Here is a 21,803-nt window from a genome sequence, read left to right on the forward strand (position 1 = left end):
GTGGTACTGTAATTACACCAATCCGTATATTTGGACTGGTCAGAATTAGACCAATGGTTTTGCTGAACCAATCGTACTATTAGACGAGTGGTTTTGGACCAATCGTCATTAAACCAACTGTCCAGGACAAGCTGGAATAATAAAAATGCTTATTACCGACCGTCTATGTAAATTAACAGTATTTGTAGTGGAGGTGTGGCATGTGGTGATTCCCGTCTGTGGAACTGCTGTTGCGATTGCTACCATCGCTGCTGGTGTTTACATCTACAAAAAACCTGTGCGTCATGTGGAAGACAATGAGCAGCTTTCTACCATACCTGAAAATAGAGTCACACAATATGGTAAGTATTTTGAAATAAATTAACAAATCTTCTCTGGTGGTAAATGTTAACGGTAGAAACACCGTTTATAGATTTACTAGGTGAATGCTTGTTGCACAAATAATAAAAAAGTTTTTACACAAATTTATTTTCAACCAACATATACCAAATTTTCTAATCCAACTGTCAAATGAAAAGGTTTGTTTATTTCTCTGTGTCTTGCCAATGTATAATTCAAATATATGAAAGCTCGAGGCATAGCTAAAACATTTAGTTGGAAAAAATATTTTACTTCTTATGTTACACATTCGCTCAAGATTTAAAATAGCTTATAAACAGTTGTAGGTAATGTAGTTGCCTGCCACTTGCCATTAGCTTGGCACATTGCCAATAGCAAATTTTAGCAAGCTAGTATCCGCATTGCTAATGTAGTTGTCAATGGCTAAATTTCTTTACCTAATGAATTTGAGTAACTTAAGACATATGACAGACAAACAAACACACGCTTGGATTATATACATCGACTAAAACATATTTAATGGAAATGCCAAGTTTTAGAAGGTACATGTAAACGAAAGTTCTAATTATTCCACTAGATTAAGAGCATGATATTTTTTTTCGACATCAAATCAATATTATTTGCTTTATATATGGCGATAATTTTTCAAGAAACGAATTTCCTGCGAGTTTTCACGTTTGGTTTTACTATCAAAAAGGAACCTTTACAGCAAACAATTTATTGGAGTTGCTTCCACGGTGGCAAAGTAGGTGTGGAGTAAATTAAAAAAACAGCTATAAAAAAGGCTTTGTCCCAAATGTCTACAAAAGGTCAATGAAATACTGCATACTATGTTTGTCTGCTTTTTACGATTGTTATCAATGGAGTACAACATGGTATTGATAAATAATTTTTTGCGATGCAAAACTATTTCTTGCCAACAATACAAGCAAACAGAATAGATATCGACATTGTGTTTAAAATGTTAACTTATTTTGTATAATCATAATTAAGTCAGTTTGGTCAAAAGTTTGTGTGAAAGATTATTTCAAATCGTAAATAGAATTAATGCCGTTCAGCTGCTGTTACACTTGGACGATTTGTCAGCGTTGCGTTTCCGCTGAAACAGTTAGTGAGTTGATCTATTTTGTTTAGGACTTAAAATACATCTTTCTCCAACTCTAACTCTTTTAGTGAAAACACAACTCCAACACTCTATTCGTACTCTCCTTTAACAAGGGGAGAATATGCATAACGTAAAGATCACTGCTGGTTCCTGGAAGCCCTATATTTGTACTCTTTTCTAACAAGAGCAGCAGGTGCACATCGTCAATGAAGGCTGATTGTTCTCCTTTTTGTTGATCAGCAAAATTATAAATTCATGAAAATTAAAAACAAACCAATCATGGTTTAAAAATAGAATTTATATTTTACGGTAAACCTATTAATTGATTGATGTAATATTTTACAGAGCCAGACATGTCCAGCACAAATGCTGTACCAGAAGTACCAGGAGTACCAGGGGTACCAGGGGTACCAGTCTAAGACAAATGTTGTACCAGGAGTACCAGGAGTACCAGGAAAACCAGGAGTATAACGTACCTCTTGACCAAAGCCTTATTATGCCACAAACCACCACCTCAAGAGTTGATCCCAATATATAGTCGACTTGATGGGCTCCAGCCTCTTCTTGATCCAGCATGACTATTATTGGTTCTCTAGTCCTTTAGTCTAACTACATTCAGACAACTTGACAAGCCAGAAGCCAGGCCTTATACTGAGTCATACTATTTCATTTGGCGATAGTTATTTTCTGTCACAACCACAAAACTTGTAAACTTTAAATTAATAGTTTGTAACTTTTCAACAAAAGAAATTAGCTGATCAGCTTTTCTTCTTTTGTTTTGTTAAATGGTGATATGACCTTTGACCTTAGAAAAGAGCTTCTCTAGCTGTAATGCTTCCTGCTTTGTGAGTTTTTATAAACAAGCTGAAAGATTACAATCAAAATTTTGAAATATAATTGTTGATTTTTAAGGACTAGTTAAACGTAATCGAAAAAAAGCTAAAAAGTGGAATTGCTTCAACTTCTTTGTTAAATCAAAGTCGAATATAAGAGGATACATTGTGGTAGAGCTGGTAGGAAAAGGCAGAACAAACCACTTAAATATTTTTAGAAAGGTTTTTATAATTCCTACACACTTTACCACAGGTCAGTATTTAAATTCAATTCACTATTATAACATGTCAAGGTTGATATTTTATGTTACTATAAGGCCAGTGCTTCTCAAGGGTAAACTTTAAATGTAACAAAAACGTGTTAAAGAATTGACAACTCCAAAAGATGCCTACACAAGTTTGTGGTTTTATGCACCAAACTTCATATAGCTGTCATATTCCTTCTGATGTTTACAGTTCACATATTTTCGTGCAAAGTTCGATATTCAACAACTTTAAAAAAAAAATTTCTTTTTAGAAATTAAGGCTTTTTGTTGAAAATTCTTTAAATTTTCAACAAAAAGCCTTAAAACTAGTTTTAAAATTTAACAACTTAAAACTAATTTTAAATTGTTTAATTTAAAACTAGTAAAGAGAATTTTTTTGAATATTTGATTTCAGTCTTTGTTAAAGTTTTTGAGCTGTGCTTCAAATTCAAAAGCAAAACATAAAAGTAAAAACTTTATTTTGATTCCAATTACAGTGATTGATAATAGAAACATTCAGTATAAAGATGATATGAGTATTTCACTTGATAAGACTGCTCACAGAAAAGGCTTACGGTATTATATATACACCTCATATACAGTATACCGTATATATACCCTATATATACCGTGTGCATACTGTATATATAAATATATTATTGAGCATTTTATTTGGCATTCATTTGTTGTTAATTTATTAGGCATTATTCCCTAATCATTTTTATAAAAAAATTGCTTTACATAAGGTGTCATCAACAAATAAACAAATAAATGAAAATAAACGTATTGTATTATGGTATAATATATTAGATATATACTAATATTTATGTTATATAGTATATATAACATACTAATATATATTATACAGTATAATAATATCTAACATGCATTTGTAACAATACCATTTTTTTATAAAATGTGATGTCATTTATACGTGTAACATTCTCACTGCCAAACCTTCGATCTTCTTATCACATTTATTATTTACGCCAGTATTGTAAAATGCAATGTTTGCTAGTATTCAAATAAATATTTATATCATGTAGTTGTCTTCTCTTACCTTATACCTTGTTAGTATCTGATCCAAAACTTCATATGAAGGTGTCAGCAATGCTGCCGATTCGGTTGATAAAAGATTCCAGTTACTTATTTGATGTCAGATAATAGTCAGTACTTACTGCGGTACATGTTTAATGAACTTCCTGTAGGTAAGTGCCAAGAGTTATGACTCACAAATGCAGGTTGGTTTAGCTCTATTTTTGACTATAGGTTTATGCTTTGCTGTCGTAGTTTAGTTTGTCAGCAAACAGGGATCATAGATAAAACATTTTTAGATTGCAGCTACATTTTAGTTGATTAATTTGCTAAAATACCTTTATATGTTGAGAACATGCTTAAAAGGAAAGATGAAACGTTAGAGGTTCTGGAACATTCCAACTTAACGCAGGTGAATGAATTACCTATATCTATTGCTACAAAATCTAGATTTACTAGATATAGCCGTTTAAATTGATTATTACAAAAAAATTTGCATTTGGAAAAAAGTTTTCTAAAAAGTGAATGATGAAGGAAACTCCTACAGGAAATCAGAGATAACAACTGTTGGGTTATAATTCCAACAAGATTCCCATTAGTGATAGATGAGCTTTTGAGCACTCCTCGGCACCAAAATATTTAATAAGTGGAAAGTGCTTGCACGTACATGTACATGTGAAACATCCACAAATGAAGACCAGTTTACTAGAACATGCTTAAAAGGAAAGATGAAATGTTAGAGGTTCTGGAACGTTCCAAACTTACGCAGGTGAATGAATTACCTATATCTATTAATACCAAATCTAGATATACTAGATATAGCTGTTTTAAATTTATTATTACAAAATTTTTGCATTTTGCATGAGATGAGCATTTGGGCACTTCTCGGCACCAAAGTATTTAATAAGTGGAAAGTGCTTGCAGGTACATGTGTAACATTCACAAATGAAGACCAGTTTACTAGCTGCAGTCTACTAAATAATTCTGATGTAAGGCTGTCTATGTTTAACTTTTTGCTGGTTCTTAATGTACGAAATCGCACAATTCGTCAACATGCCTTAGCAATTCTTCAACATGCCATAGCAAGTACACAACTTGTCATAGCAATTTGTCATAATGCAAAAGCAATTTGTCAACAGGCCTTAGTAATTTGTCAACATAGCATTGCAACTCCTAAACATGTCATTAAGATTGCTTAACATGTCATAGCAGTGTATCAGCATACTATAGAAATTGCATAACACCCCACAGAAATTACCCCAAATACCCTAAAAAATCCTCAACATACCATAGCATAATCTCAATATGTCATAGCAAACTGTCGACATACCGTAGCGAGTCATCGACGTGCTATAACAACTTCTAGCTGGCACCAATTTTTTTACAATGCTGTAGCTGACAAACCAGGTCAAACAGGTCAAAGATTCGTGCTGCCATGCCAGTTTTACAATAGGCATACAACACTGGTATGAGGTTGGAACAAGTTCAGCAAGTGCCAGACATGTTACTGAGTCAGGCACCATCTAATTTCATGTAGACATACAGGCTCCAAGAATGAGTTGTACTTATAACGGGGCAGTATAAATCTAGTTGGTTAGTACAGTTTATATAGTGACATTAGTAAGTAGACACCATGTTAGTAAATAATCCCTAATTATTCACTAGTGTTACAGGCTACGCATTTTTCATTTTCGTAGCAAAAATGAAACCAAAAAATGCTTTCAAATGAAACGTTTGAAACCAAAAAATGGTTTCAAACGTAGCATACTTAATTCTTCAAAGCGATTCAAACCTCTGATTCAAAGGGGGTATTTTTGAAAACATCGTATCAACAACGAAGTACTGCGTCTCATTTACACATTGATATTCGTATTATTACACAAATCTTTGTGATCAAAGGTTGGATTTTCTTCGTCTTCATAATGACATTTAACCTTGGACGCATTTTAATAGTGTCAGCCACTATATAAATATAAATATATAAATATAATTTTCTATAAATAATTATAGAAAACGCCGAGTTGTGCGACAATTTCTTCATAGCAAGTAAACTCATCAGCTACGAAAGCTTTGTGACCATGTAAATGTATCATGTAAATATGTCCTTCACATTCCTACAATCGGAACCACAACTTAAAAGCTCAGAAATTTGTAACACATAACACTAGTGATAGTCTCAATAATGTAAAAGTACCGACTATCACTATGGCAACAATGGAAAGAATTTAGTCATACAAATTGTCTCAGCTACAATAATTAAATTTGTTTGTTTTTTATCGGTTGTCAAACCTATAGCACAAAAAATAGTTTCTAGTGAGGCCGAACCATTATGTGGACAGTCACCAAAAAGTGAGCTCTTGAACGAAACAGGAAACAACGAACTTTGAGAATATGCGCTATAAATGTTGAAATTTTAAAAATATAGTAAAGCTTTTTGGAGCGTAACATAAACATTTATCAGAAAAGGTGGTTTCAGAGGTTTTGATTAGTTTTCGTGCTTTGCTGGCGGACATTTAATGGATTTTCAACTTGAGAAGCCAGATTACACGTCTCGGTTAAGGGTATTAGCAAGTCAGGAAGCTATTCTGCTGAACGCATATTTAAGTACCATTGGAAATAAAGGAACCAGAGGTTGATATTATTCACCTTCTTATTTTTATAACTTGATGCGAATCAAAGAACAAATAACAGATAACTATCAATGAGAATTGCATTTTCATTCTGTTATATAAAGCAACCAAAACCTTATAGATCAAGGTTCAAGTCCTGAAATCACGCAGAGCATTGAAGCTAAACATTATACAAACATTTAGTAAATATATAAAAACAGCATTAACATAGATATAATCATAGATAAATATTAAAGTTCACGTAACCCACAACCATGTTAGAATCAATATTCATTCCAATTGGCTGGAAAGTTAAACCATATATTTCTTTCTTTTTATGTTTAACTTTCTTTTTTTGTTGCACCATTATATAAAGCATATTTTCTATAAAAGTGATTGTAGACTGCCCAATGAAAAATATTATATATATATATATATATATAATGAAATACATATGCATATTTTAGATGTATTTAATTTTATATATAAATTGATATATATTTTTATATCTATATATATGGTACGTAGATATAATACGTGAATCGAAATGTTGTTCCCTGCAACGCATAGCAATATCAATACATTTTAAACCTGAAAAAAGCTGACACATGAATTTAGCATGAAGTGTGTTAATATCAGAGAATTTGAATCATACATCTAAAGATGATCAAACAAACAGTTTTCCCAGTTCCCTGAATAGCAGATACAGAAGCGTTAGTAATTATTTGCTAATTTTAATTTGTTAATTTCTTAATTTTAATGCTTTATAAAATAAGGAATAATTAAATCTACCAGCTTTACCGTTAAACTGACTGCCAATAACAAAATAATATATTTTAAGAATTTTGTTTCGCAAGTGAAGTTTATTTTAAACTTTGCATGTTTAATAAAAAAAACAGTATAAGTTTTTTATATTTCAGTTGACAACAATAGAACTTATCTAAACCCGTATTGCAACTTTGAAAAATAAATCAAAACTTGCAAAAGCTAATTTATAAAAAAAGACTAGAGCGATGGTTTCTTATCAAAAATAATTCGTTAATCTTCAGATAGAACTTTGGCGCTTCCAAAACCTGAGAGAACAATTCCAAATCTGTTTGCATCTTTTTCAAATGCTCAGCACTCTATTGTCTCAAGGTGATTTGATGCCTGAGCAGTGCTAAAGAACCCGGATGGAGTCAGTTCAGAGCACCTGAAACTGTCCTCAGATGATGAGACAGAGTGGAGGTCATTGCTGCCGTGTCTGCACTCAGGGTCAGCATCCACAGAGTCACCAGTGAGTACTGTCAAATATTAAAGATTTGGTGAACGATCTTAAAATAAACAGAGACTGTGAAATGACTCATCTAAACCAACTCCTCATAACAGATCTTTTTACAAAGAAAATAAAATATATTTTGTAATGAAATGGTTCCGCAAAAGAATGATCAGGATTGAAAAATTCACTTGTTTTAAGCTTGACCATTCTTAATCATAAACTTGGTACATGATTCACTAAAAGATATTATTATGATATATTAAAGACACAGCTACCCTTACCACTATTCGAGTTTTCTTCATTTATGACCACAAGATGAGCTGGCGGAGCAGATGGCATCCCGACACTCCTGAAATATGACAAACTCCTAGAGTACTTGATGACAAGCTTCAACAATATGTTACAGGAGTGAGAAGTTGAACAGAAGCTTATCTGATTGGAAACTAATTGGTAGATCAAATTTATAATATAATAATATGTTATAATAATATAATATAATGATAATAATTGGTAGAGCTATTTTATGATATGAAATAATATAATAATATGAAAGCTGCCACATTTTAGGTTCTAATTATAACCCAAATCATCTCTTGATGCAATTTTAATAGATTTCACTATCTAGAAAAAGGCTCGTAGAACGAAAAACATTCAATATATTATATTATTATGATATTTTTAGTAATAAATATATAACTAATAACAGATATTTCATAACTATATATAAAACATTTATATATAATATAATTTATTATATTATATATTAATATAACTAAATATTTATTATATATATTATAAATAGCAAATAATAAAATATTATATCATATATAATACCTTCATATACGTATATAATCGATGCATAAAAATATATATTATTTATAATATATTATTAGTAATAATTTTATATTATTATTCATTTAATTATATATTATTTCAAAAGCTTCTACTTTTCTTGCTTTGTTTGCATTGCTAAATACTAGCTAAAGATGCTACGCAAAGATCTTGAAACCAGGACTCCTCTCCTTCGCCTGGCATGTACTTTGGCTAACAAAAACAGCTTTATTACAAAAGCAGGCATGAAATTAATTCAACAACAGTAAGTCTGCAACACTTTATTTTGATAATGTTGTTAATTCGCAATTTTGCATCAATCTCAAAATAAGAATAGCAAAATCGTGCAAGTCAAGAGAGTTTGGTTACTCGCTTGACTTGCAGATTTCATTATTGCGAAAGATGGAGTCGGCACTCGTGAATGATGGGCAAGAAAATGCCACGCAAGCTATTCCATTTTAAACATTTTCAACACTTCACACATTTTTATTTTCATTTGAGTATGTGTTACTAAGTGAGACAGGAGTGCGACACTATGACCTCTGGCCCAGAATTCCTTAATTTTCAGTTTACCCACAATGGAAACAGTGTATATTCTAGAAATCTGTCTTGAAGCATTCAAGACAGATTTCTAGAATATTTATGCGCACAAGTATATCGGCTAATAATTTATGGCAATGCACAGCTTGCCTATCGGGACCATGGGTCTCACAAACACTGTTGTTTAAGGTAAGGAAATAGCATAAACGGCAAATATAAAGCACTTACAAATATTCATGAACTGGTTGGGATGAAGTTTGAGAGGGTTGAGAGGAATCCTGGCAATCCTGAAGATATTGCTGCTCACAGGCCATGGGTGTAGTTGTGATTGGCACTGAAGCTGGGACATCCAGCTTCACAGTCATCTCTGTATGACACATTAGAAGCTTTGTGGCAGCTGAGCTAATGAAGGTTTCATAACTATTGTACCCAATGGAATTTCCATAGCTATTGTAATAATAGAATACTGAGGCTATTGAGTTATTAATAATAGAGATTTTTAAATAAGCGAGACCAACATTAAAAAAGCCTAACTATCTTTTACAAGTGACACCTCAACAGCTGAAAAGGTAATTTGCTAAAAGCAAACAGAGGCATCTTTATCATAGACTAGCTGAATACCCGGAGTTCCACAATAATATAATAATTACCTAATGAAGATGAGTAATATAAGCTAGTAACTTAAGCTAGTCTAAATACTTACTATAAAGTCATGTCGGACGTCAGCTTAATAGTAGTTTTTGGTAATCCTAATGATCTCTAAAACAATCATGATGTTCAAGCGTGCTAGCAACAACCAATAGTATTTTTATAAGCGCTTCAAGCTTGTGAAAAATTTGAATTAATTAATATCTTTTTTGATTAAGCCGAGCTTCTTCGATCTTCTTGTCTGGGCTTCTTCGCACCGTGTAGCCGTCTCTCTATCATATTATCAAAGTGTTGGCCTTGAACTTGAGCAACATGAGCAGATGACAGGATACAGCAACTTAGTGAGACAGCCACAAAATAATAGCCGCTCATTTGTTTGCCAATCTGTTCTAGTTCTATACATGCTAAACCATGTATTGAACAGATTGGAAGATTGAACAGATTTCCAAGTGTATTGTAACTGATGTAATTATGATGACAATTATTCCAATGTATAGCAATGTACCCGCTTGACCTAATGCTTTTTGCTAATAATTAACAAAAAGAATAGTGAAAACAAACTAAAAACATGATCTAACCGTATATTCCACAAGCACCTAAACGCATCACATAACAACTAGCAAACTCACCAATCCGTTCATCTTGTTGGTCAACAGTTCTAATAGTACGGACATCCTCTTGGACTTCTAAAACAATAACTTAAATGATATCTCAATGAATAATAAGTAAATAAGAGCAGGACTCCTAGATGGCGACTCCATGCGTGCAAACTCGTAAATATGCCAGACTAATCTATAAATAACCACTCAATGAATTTCAATACTATTAACCCTTTGTGGTTGATACATCTATGAATGATAAATTTATGGATGATAAATTTAGGGATGATAACTCAATAAACAAAAACTCTATGAACAATACATCTATGAATGATAACCCTATGAGTGACGAAAAAAATGTAGTGCGTAAGTTTACAACATAGATATATATACCTAGATTGGCCAATAAAAGCTATTCCCATTGGTTTCCTTGTCAGACATAAATAGCACGATGTAACGTCACTGTATCGTACCTCACGCTTGACTGCACTGCTGTTTACAATGAATCTAAATGGGAAGAAGGTAACAAAATTACATTTATTTTCACATAAAAACCTTCTTGAATACATAATCCAGTAAACTAAAGCAATTCTGTGATAATATCTGATAACCACCATAAATTAAAACTATAAAAGCCATGAATTGTTGCACACAAATCATGAGCCATCAGGGCTTTATTTGCAACCCTCTCCTATCCCCATTCTCTCTTTTCCCCTTCTCCAAAGAAGAAGTGAGAAAGGAAAAAGAGAGAAGGGGGAAAGGTGAGGGAGGGGGGCAAATAGCCAACCCACCCAAAGAGCCAGACCCTGGTTAGGTAAAAGACTAATATCATGTTGAACTAAACATTACTAAGTACAGTAATACTTCAACTTACGAGTGCTCCAACGTATGAGAAACTTGAGATACGAGCCAGCTTTTAAGCAAGTTTCAGTACAAACATACAAGCCATGTTTGAAATACGAGCACGTGAATCAGTTGCCAAGTATGCCGAAGGTGTTTTATGAGAACAGCATCACTCTGTATTTTTCAACTACTCAGATTTATACTTTGGTACTGCGTTTTAGTGCGCGATTTTCAGTGCAGAATTACACTGTATGTGAATTAAAAGTACTCTGCGTTGACTGAAAGTTCGCCAGTAAAATTAAAGATGATGCAAAGAAAAAGCAAATGATAACAGTTGATATTAAACAGAAAATTATTTAAAAATATGCTAAATGTGTATGCGGGATTGAGCTAGCTCAGCAATATGACAGAAAAACATCCACAACTATCAAACAGAAGGATTATATTAAGGGCATTTAGTTCGCAAAAGGACTAACCATAGTTTCTAAATGGCGCAGCGATCTTCACGACCGCTGATGGAGAGTCTGCTCAGGCATTTAATTGGATAAAAAATAAACAATTGTTCGGTGACAGCGTAACTGAAACGATGCTACGTGAAAAGGCCGGTGCTATCTATCAAAACTATAAAAATAGACATTTGGACAAGTTGGCTAGTGGTTGTGCATTAATCCTTTGTGACGACACCTGTGTTCATCCTAATCGCAACATGTTGAGTCGGCTAGTCGTGAAAGCGAAACAAAGGAAAAATTAGCTAACCAGCGAGAAACTTTAAACTACGAACGCCGAAGAAGTTTTAATTACGTCAAGTTAAAAATGAAAGTTTTCTTTTAGGTTTGCTTCTGAGTTTGTCTTTTAAGACATTGATAAAATTCAAATTTATCAAAGACAACTGTTGTAATGAAGGATAACTTATATCTCCCTCCCTCGCAAATGATAGCATTAGCTGCTATTGTAAGTATTTAATTTTACATTTTAAAGAATCACATTTTTTGTATTATTTTTTAATTGTTGCTTTTTGAAAGCATGAGGTAAATTATGACAATAACCAACATGTTCTTTCTGTTACAATATCTTGTTTTGAGTGTTTTATTTTCATTTTTAGAGTATGGAAACCAAGCAATATATATTTAATTGTTTGATACATAAATAAATTGCACCAACATGCGAGTATGTTAACATACGAGCTCAGTCTCGGAACGCATTAAGCTCGTAAGTTGAAGTATGACTGTATAAGCTTTTAGCTTTTAAAAGCTTGTTATCACCTTCTCATATATTTCACACCTACAACACAACAGAGTAAGGCATGGTGAATCTTATGATACCAAATAACTGCAATGTGAATTTTGTTGCAAGTCAACCTTTAACTTGCTTTTGCATATTGTACAAATAACTTGGTATTGTCCTTTCGTGACTGTCTTCTTAGTGGTGGCAATTAGTGCTAGCCTGGCAAAGTTTTTCACCAATCCAGCTCTACTAAGCAACACTCTTGTCGCTTTCTCGCTGTGGTTGCAATCCTCAATCACCACAGGCGAAGACAAAGTCAAGCCACCCTGATTCTTAACTGTGATTAGGGAATTCGTTGCTTGGTTTACATCAACGTTGGTAACATCCATGATGCTAGTGATACAATCATTACATTTCAGCTTTGGTGACCTAGCCAGCTACATAGCCAGCTGTAAAATAATCATTCTGTCTCATTTTTGACTTCAGACATACTTGCATACTCATCATATTTAGTCATGTTTAGTTCAGCATATTAGTCTATTTACCTAGCCGAGGTCTGGCTCTTTGAGTGGGTGGGCTATTTCCTCTCCCCTCTCCATTCCCCTTCTCTCTTTTCCCCTTCTAACTTATTCTTTGGAGAAGGGGAAAAGAGAGAATGGGGATAAGAGAGGTTGCAAATAAAGCCATGATGGCTCATGATTTGTGTGCAACAATTCATAGCTTTTATAGTTTTAATCTATGGTGGTTATCAGATATTATCACAGAATTGCTTTAGTTTACTGGATTATGTATACAAGAAGGTTTTTATGTGAAAATAAATGTAATTTTGTTACCTTCTTCCCATTAGATTCATTGTAAACAGCAGTGTTGTCAAGCGTGAGGTACAATACAGTGACGTTACGTCGTGCTATTTATGTCTGACAGGCTTTTTCCCTATTGGCCAATCTAGGTATATATATATCTATGATTTACAAAAACTATGATATACAGATTTTCTCTGCCTAGAATCCTTGTGTAGACTAAAGCCAGTTACCTCCTCCTAGTCCAGAATCAGTGATGGAGGTAACTTTAGACATGGCATCCATGAGAGGCGTCTTCTGCAAGAATAGACAACTGTTAAAAGGATGCTTAATTGACCTCCAAACCTAACTACACAAAATAGAAAAGGCAGATGTTTATGTCTATGAAGGTTGGTATCCTTGGGAAAGTTGAGATGCTTACGTTTATGAGAGCTGGCAGCCATATACATATTTAGATACCTATGTATATGAGAACTCAGATGCCTATGTCTATGAAAGCTGACATCCTTGGATATGTTCAGATGCTTATGTCTATGAAAACTGGTAGCCATAGCTATGTTAAGATGCCTATTTGTATGAGAACTCAGATGCCTATGTCTATGAGTGCTGGCATCCTTGGATATGTTCAGATGTTTACGTCTATAAGAGCTGGCATCTTTGGATATATTCAGATGCCTATATCTGTGAAAACTTGCAGTCATAGATATGTTCTACGAGAGCCATAGAAGTGTTCAAATGAGTGCTAGCTAAATTGTATTTACCAAAGGTCCTTCTTCAAAGTAGGTCATTGATTGCTTCAATGTGAGGTTACTTCCCTTATGGTACAACTCAGCTAGCTACAAAGAGAGTGTAACTCCTATAAATCATAGACTTATAACAAAATTAAAGAGATGGCCCACAGATTAGACATATGAGTAAACCCAGAACTTCATGAGTTACCATTGAGCAACCCTACATTACACACGGAAAATATTAAACGATTTATGGATATCTATTCAGGCAACTGGAATAAAAAATATATATGAGTGGTATATAATAATATATATATATTAAATACTATATAGTAATTCATATATATAGTATATAAAATAAAACAAATAGTAATACATTATAATATATAAATTATAAATTTCTTATGTAAATAAGTATGGTAAATAACATGAATACTAATATTTTAAAATAATTTACATATATTATATAAATGTTGAAGTAAATAATAATTGTCTAAAGCATAATGATTTAAATAAAACTAATAATAAGTTCTGAATATGAAGTATGAAACTAAAGCTATAGCAAGGTCAAAGAATAACTAAGTCAAAGAATAGCTTGTACTTGACACAGTTTCAAGTGTCCTTGAACTGAAAGTAGCTGACAGTCAAGTACATGATATTCTTTAAACTATCCATAGATTATCTATAAATATGTTTCTATGTATGAGTTTAATAACTTACAAATCGTCGAAGGTCATTCGGGAATCTAAAAATAGCAAGACTAGAGTTTTTGCTGATCAAATCATTGACATTCTTGAGTGCGATGTTCTCGAACGCAACCTGAAGAATAAAAGTAATGTTCATATTTACTACAATGAGACACTCAAGCATGTCTTTGTAAACATAGAGAAAACTTGTTTGATTGCGAGATGAAAATGTGGCATGGTGTTAGTGAGCACTCTCTGCTATTACAAGCCAGGCTGCATATCTTATCCACCAAAATTCATTGAGGATGAACTTCCAAAAATATTTTGTAAATTTTATCAGAAGGTGTCAGTATTTTTATAATTTGTGATTGTTTTTGATGTTTAAGGTGATGTAGCTACCAAGATGTTTCAAGACTAAAATCGATAAAACTACATATCGATTAAAATAATCAGATCAATCGAAAGTGCGATCAACCGACAGAATATACATGTAGATGCACAACATTTCAACTTGAACACAATAGCAGATATCAACTATCACAACCATAACAACTAGTGATGTCATTTCTCATGTATTTTTCTTCTGAGCATTTTAATCGTGATCAAGTTTTATCAACTTTAATCTGAAACATTCTAGTAGTCAGATCACATCAAACATCACAAACAATCACAAATGATAGATTTGCCTGATAAAAAAATACCACAAAGTATTTTTCTTGCGTCGCGTCATGTGCCTTGGACCAGACCAATCGCGAAAGCTGCTAGAATCATGCTCGCTAATAATTTGTTTAGCCAACTAAAAGCGTTTCATCGACAATTTCAGTGTGCATGCACAGCTCTGACACAGGGGCCGTATTGTTCTATGAGGCAGCCTCTGCTGTGCAGAGGCAAAATTTCAGCAGCCAGAACGGCCAAACGGTGATTTTCTTGTTGTTTAGTGTCAACAATGTTAGGACGCAAAGTGTGAATGTATCGTGCAAAGCCCGTTTGCAGGATATTACTAGTGGTTGCAAACCTAGCGAATCTATTTCGACGCCATTTTTTTTACTGCTGAGAAGGAAACGGAAAACAGACGTTTCGGTTTTGTCTGTTCTGGATTCACATATTTAATGATAACGATTAAGTTTAAATGTGCTAGACGCTGTTGAACTGACAAAAAATTTTGATTTTGACGACTACCATAAATTCTGAACTTCAAAACATTTACTTCTATTTAAGATGAATATTTTGGTATTTTGGGAAGCCAATTCCTTACAGGATCATGTAGAGTAATTCTTGGTTGGCTTTACTAGCCTTTTTGCAGTTTTACAGAATATTCTGACGATAGTCACTGAACTGATTACAATTTGCAAATGATATTTGAAATGTTTTCTTTATTATTATTGTTAAATCGAGGATGCGCGAAGCAGCCGTGTTTAGAACTATCTTGAAACTTTCAAAAAAAGAATTTGCCGTGAGCTTTCTTCTTATTGCTCATATATCGAGTAGCTTGCTAATTTTTTTCACACTATCTTTACGTGAAAACATCTACTTCATTGCAAAGAAATCAATTCAGGATTTTCTGAGGCTGCATACTTGTAACAGCTGATTTAAAATTTTCGTAATTTTGTGTTTTTCTTTTTTTAATATCTGTTCGACAAGCTCTCGTCATGTATTATATGTCTATAATTTGGTTGTTTAGTGAGCTATGTTATTATATATATTTGCATGGAAATATTTTTTGTATAGTTTTTATTTTATGCTCACTCGTTGAACCTGTTTATCCATGAGTAAGGGTAGTACCATCAGCACCAAACCTGATCACCCAAAGCGTGAGAAGAATCTCTAAGTTTGTTAAATTCGAAGTCTACCATCTTCAAATTTAAATAATATTTAGAAAAGAATTCTGATATCACATTGAACTTTGAGTCACTCAGTGACTCAAAGTAGGTGCTCTTATTATAGATCTAGATAGCTTAACTTAGTTTTATTGTTCTACCATTATTTCTTCTCAGCAGAATCACAAACCTTCTAATATTCAATTTAAAAAAATCTTTAGTCTTTTATTTATAGATTTGCTGTTTAGAGTTTATTATCAAATCTTAATTAATAATCATCATATTTTCTTTCTTACCCCTGGCACAAGTTTACATACCACATGACTTGTATTCAATAATTTGTACGGAAAGTGATACACAGCAATCTTTATGATTTTTGGGTAATTTTTTTAGTATTATGCTTGCATGTATAAGTTGCAATAATAGAGTTAAAACTGCTCTCAAATAGGGTTTCTTGTGTGTGTTCTGTAAAAATTTTTTCGATATTCAGGAGGGCGTTGCGCCCCTCTCCAACCCACCGGCCGCTCGGGCCTACAGCCCTCACAAGTCGCCTAAGGGGGCTACTCAAGATATTGGGAAGGCATTCTAAAAAGGAACAAAACAGTCCTGCTCTGACAAATGTGTGAATTTCGGCTGAATAATTCTGTGTGTTTTGTTCATTTTGTGATTTCAGTCAGAACCAATGAAAAAATCAGCACGTTTGGCTGTACCTTTAGAACCTTTCAATTGTTAGATTGAAAGTGAAAGTTGAAAAGGCCGATGAAAAGCTCATCAAGCAATCCCTTTAAGGTGAATGGGTTTTAATACAAAAAATCCCCTACAACTGAATATTCAGCGGATAGAAAGTGATCAACTCTAAAAGGAAGGGGAGTGTGAAAAGAAGGAGAGGAGTCTGAAAGGAAAGGGTGGAGTCTAAAAGGAAGGGGTGGGTGTAAGAAACCTACAATAAATGCAGCTCACAAATAACTGAGGCTAGCTGAGAAGCAGGTACAAAGAAAATAACTCACAAACAATACAGCTGGAGTGGAAAATAGCTGAGGAGTAAGCAAAAGGTCAAGGACAGATTTGTCTCTCATCTGTTCCATTGGAACTTCTTCTGGATTCCGTAGAAAGAGACAATAGGCGATGAGAAGATTGGGAGAGTAGAGCACCACCACATAGTCGCAGTTCTTGTAAGTTTTCCTACAAGATTAAGCAGTCAAGTAAAGTTTGTTATCTCTGACATGATTGGCTAGGTATTAGCGGCTTTGGTCAGCTGATTGATGATGCAATGCTTACCATATTTTCTAAACTATATGTCGTGACTTCCCATAGTTTGGCCAGGAGTACATCTTATACTTCGGAGTAAGTCATGTGTTCATTTTTAACACATTATTACTAGTTCTAAGGACGTTGCTTATATTATATGTTACAGTATAATCCTTTACATGTTATGTTAACATGTCATGTTAACATGCTATAGTAACATGCTCAGTTGTGTAATGTAAAGTATGCATACTGTTCAGCCTGTTGTTGGCTCTAATATAATTGTAGATTGTTCGGCACTTAAATTTTTAACGACATCTGTTGTTGGTGTTGGCTTTTAGGAAATAAAGTCGTCCAAAGTGGACACTTAAACTCCACTGCGACTTATATTACTTCATTAGAGTACATTTCATGGCTAGTACTACTTACATTCTGAAGTGACTTACAGTACACCAAATACAGTATGTCTAAGTGCTAGCAATCCCTTGAAGATGAAGTATGTTGTCTGCTTAGCTTACTGTGAGCAGAGGTTATATTGTTTTTAGAGCCCAAACAATAGATCTTGTCTGAGTCCAATCAACATGGAGACATGCCAAGTATCTGTGAGTTGTTATTCCTGTCACAAAATTTGGGAGTTGAACCCGAATTTGTTGTCTACAGATCAGGCATGCTAGACAACTAGGCCTTGACTGCTTTTTGCTTACATCAACGTTGTTTGTGAAGATAGTGTTCGACTCCAAATCTGCATCAAAGAATTCTAGACAGATTATATTTGACCAGCTTAATTATGGTGGTAACTAAAGAGCCAAATTTCTTGAGCTTTTCATACAATTGGTAACTGAGTAGAAATGCTAAAAACTGATGAAAGGCTAATCAGAGTTGAAGTCGCTAGTATACATCATCAATGCTCAGTACCAACCTATAGCCCTAGACTATATTAAATATGGTGCTCATGGAGTTAGGACACCGGGCATCACTGAACACTGGGATACTCACTCATCAGATAGATCTCCTGTATATAGAATAACCTCTGCATTGAAGTATTGTTCAAGTACGGAACGGAGAACCGAGTCAAAGTTATGATACTCTGGCGGCAGATCTGCGGTATGGGCGATGCAAATAGTCACTTTATCTCCTCCCATCATATCTACAAAAAACAACTACTAACTGAATAATTATAACAGTAATAATAACCAAAACAACTACTGATGTTAGTAGATAAAAATATATCATAAGTTTTAAAACACAAACCGAGTACTCATGCCTGTAAAATTCTTTGCTTATCTCCTGGGTTGGAGTTCATGTACTGAGATCTTTTTGCTTATTTTTAGAATTGGGAGTCGTGCACTGGGATCTCTTTGCTTACCTTCAGAATTGGAAGCCATGTACTGGAATCTCTCTGCTTACCTTCAGGATTGAGAGCCATGTACTGATATCTCTTTGCTTACCTTTTAGGATTAGGAACCATGTACTGGGATCTCTTTGTTTACTTTCAGGATAAGGAGCCATGTACTTGGATCTCTTTGCTTACTTTGTAAGATTAGAAGCCATGTACTTGGATCTCTTTGTTTACCTTCTGGATTGGGAGCCATGTACTGGGATCTCTTTGTTTACCTTCAGGATTGAGAGCCATGTACTGGGGTCTCTTTGTTTACCTTCAGGATTGGAATCATGACCTGGGCTCTTTTTGCTTACCTTCAGGATTGGGAGCCATGTACTGAGATCTCTTTCTTTACCTTCAGAATTGAGAGCCATGTACTGGGATCTCTTTGCTTACCTTCCGGATTGTGAGTCATGTACTGGGATCTCTTTGTTTACCTTCAGGATTAGGAGCCATGTCCTGGGGTCTTTTTGCTTACCTTCAGGATTGAGAGCCATGTATTGGGATCTCTTTGTTTACCTTCAAGATTGAGAGCCATGTACTAGGATTTTTCTTGTTTACCTTCAGGATTGGCAGACATGTATTGGGATCTTTTTGCTTACCTTCAGGCTTGAGAGCCGTGTACTGGGATCTCTTTGTTTACCTTCAGGATTGGAATCACGTCCTGGGCTCTTTTTGCTTACCTTCAGGATTGGGAGCCATGTATTAGGATCTCTTTGTTTACCTTTATGATTAGGAGCCATGTACTTGGATATCTTTGCTTACCTTTTAAGATTAGAAGCCATGTACTTGGATCTCTTTGTTTACCTTCAGGATTGGAATCACGTCCTGGGCTCTTTTTGCTTACCTTCAGGATTGGGAGCCATGTACTGGGATCTCTTTCTTTACCTTCAGGATTGAGAGCCATGTACTGAGATCTCTTTGCTTACCTTCAGGATTGAGAGTCATGTACTGGGATCTCTTTGTTTACCTTCAGGATTGAGAGCCATGTACTGGGGTCTCTTTGTTTACCTTCAGGATTAGGAGCCATGTCCTGGGGTCTTTTTGCTTACCTTCAGGATTGAGAGCCATGTATTGGGGTCTCTTTGTTTACCTTCAAGATTGAGAGCCATGTACTAGGATTTTTTTGTTTACCTTCAGGATTGGCAGACATGTAGAATTCTTAGCTTACCTTCAGGATTGAGAGCCATGTACTGGGATCTCTTTGTTTACCTTTAGGATTGGAATCACGTCCTGGGCTCTTTTTGCTTACCTTCAGGATTGGGAGCCATGTACTGAGATCTCTTTGCCTACCTTCAGGCTTGATAGCCATGTACTCAGATCTCTTTGCTTACCTTTATGATTAGGAGCCATGTACTGGGATCTCTTTGTTTACCTTCAGGATTGGGAGCCATGTGCTGGGATCTCTTTGTTTACCTTCAGGATTGTGAGCCATGTATTGGGATCTTTTTGCTTACCTTCAGGATTGGGAGCCATGTACTGGGGTCTCTTTGCTTACCTTCAGGATTGGGAGCCGTGTACTGGGGTCTCTCTGTTTACCTTCAGGATTAGGAGCCATGTACTGGGATTTCTTTGCTTACCTTTATGATTAGGAGCTATGTACTGGGATCTCTTTGTTTACCTTCAGGATAAGGAGCCATGTACTGGGGTCTCTTTGCTTACCTTCAGGATTGGGAGCCGTGTACTGGGGTCTCTTTGTTTACCTTCAGGATTGGGAGCCATGTACTGGGATCTCTTTGCTTACCTTTATGATTAGGAGCCATGTACTGGGGTCTCTTTGCTTACCTTCAGAATTGGGAGCTATGTACTTGGGTCTCTTTACTTGCTTACCTTCAGAATTGCAAGAATTGTTCTCAGATCTGTTGTTGGAAAATAACTGTTTAGGTGTATAGTCTTGATTTGAACGACGCCTCCTCAGAATGCAGGTGAAAGCGATTAGGCCAAAAACTACTATGACAATGAACATGAAGACTGCTGCCACAATCCAAAATGCTTGCTCTCCTGTACTGTTGTTTACAAGAAGAGACTGTGTAGATGGAGTGCTTTGCGTACTTCCTGGAAGTAACGGTGAATACCATTTAGCAAAGCTACATGTATAGAAACCACTAAAATAGGGTATTCCCATGCAGATTAAAGGAAAGAAACAAGCGCTAAAAGGCTAGCAGGGCTCAATGCGATTTAGCTTTAGTTGGTAAGGTGTCTACAATGTAAATATACAGTACAAATTAAACTGCCATATGTAAACAAAAGTAATACTTCAAACAGAGTAATAATATAAATATATACAGTACACTTTCATATATAGACAAAGGTAATACTTCAAACAGAGCAATTATATAAATATATACAGTACACTATCATATATAGACAAAGGTAGTACTTCAAACAAAGCAATTATATAATTGTATACAGTAGATTATCATATATAGACAAAGGTAACACTTCAAAGAGAGCAATTATATAACTATATACAGTACACTATCATATATAGACAAAGGTAATACTTCAAACAGAGCAATTATATAACTATATACAGTACACTATCATATATAGATAAAGGTAATACTTCAAACAGAGCAATAATATAAATATATACAGTACACTTTCATATATAGACAAAGGTAATACTTCAAACAGAGCAATTATATAACTGTATACAGTAGATACATTTGAAGTGATACTTCAAACAGAGCAATAATATAACTATATACAGTAAACTTTCATATATAGACAAAGGTAATACTTCAAACAGAGCAATAATATAACTATATACAGTAAACTTTCATATATAGATAAAGGTAATACTTCAAACAGAGCAATAATATAAATATATACAGTACACTTTCATATATAGACAAAGGTAATACTTCAAACAGAGCAATTATATAACTATATACCGTACACTATCATATATAGATAAAGGTAATACTTCAAACAGAGCAATAATATAAATATATACAGTACACTTTCATATATAGACAAAGGTAATACTTCAAACAGAGCAATTATATAACTGTATACAGTAGATACATTT

At 34.3% G+C, this 21,803-nt stretch overlaps 2 protein-coding genes across 2 annotated transcripts in view; one reads left to right on the forward strand and one right to left on the reverse strand.

Annotated features, from left to right (window-relative positions):
• LOC137398670 (uncharacterized) overlaps nt 1–3,265 on the forward strand; it is a 32,598-nt gene extending 29,333 nt beyond the window's left edge. Inside the window, exons 13-14 of the mRNA XM_068084853.1 lie at nt 189–341; nt 1,790–3,265. Coding sequence (XP_067940954.1) covers nt 189–341; nt 1,790–1,863 — 227 coding nt within the window. The 3' untranslated portion in view covers nt 1,864–3,265. The remainder of the gene's footprint in view (nt 1–188; nt 342–1,789) is intronic.
• Nucleotides 3,266–7,282: 4,017 nt separating this feature from the next.
• Nucleotides 7,283–16,179, reverse strand: LOC137398777 (uncharacterized). Its single transcript, XM_068084957.1, has 8 exons — nt 16,123–16,179; nt 14,361–14,459; nt 13,671–13,745; nt 13,143–13,206; nt 10,073–10,129; nt 9,024–9,162; nt 7,706–7,773; nt 7,283–7,449 (listed from the first exon to the last, which is right to left on the reverse strand). Exons 1-8 carry the CDS (start codon nt 16,177–16,179, stop codon nt 7,283–7,285), a joined length of 726 nt encoding a protein of 241 aa, XP_067941058.1.
• Between the last annotated feature and the right edge of the window lie 5,624 nt (nt 16,180–21,803).

This window comes from Watersipora subatra, chromosome 6, assembly GCF_963576615.1.
Source record: "Watersipora subatra chromosome 6, tzWatSuba1.1, whole genome shotgun sequence".
Lineage (NCBI taxonomy): Eukaryota > Metazoa > Bryozoa > Gymnolaemata > Cheilostomatida > Watersiporidae > Watersipora > Watersipora subatra.

What these genes read in the sequence shown, in the direction of transcription:
- LOC137398777 (XM_068084957.1), bottom strand. Translation starts at nt 16,179, where the DNA reads ATGGTAGACTTCGAATTTAACAAACTTAGAGATTCTTCTCACGCTTTG. An exon ending in CTCACGCTTTGGGTGATCAG is followed by an intron (nt 14,460 to 16,122) that starts GTTTGGTGCTGA and finishes TTTATTCTTCAG; the next exon opens with GTTGCGTTCGAGAACATCGC. An exon ending in CAACCAGTTCATGAATATTT is followed by an intron (nt 7,774 to 9,023) that starts GTAAGTGCTTTA and finishes GTCATATTTCAG; the next exon opens with GAGTGTCGGGATGCCATCTG.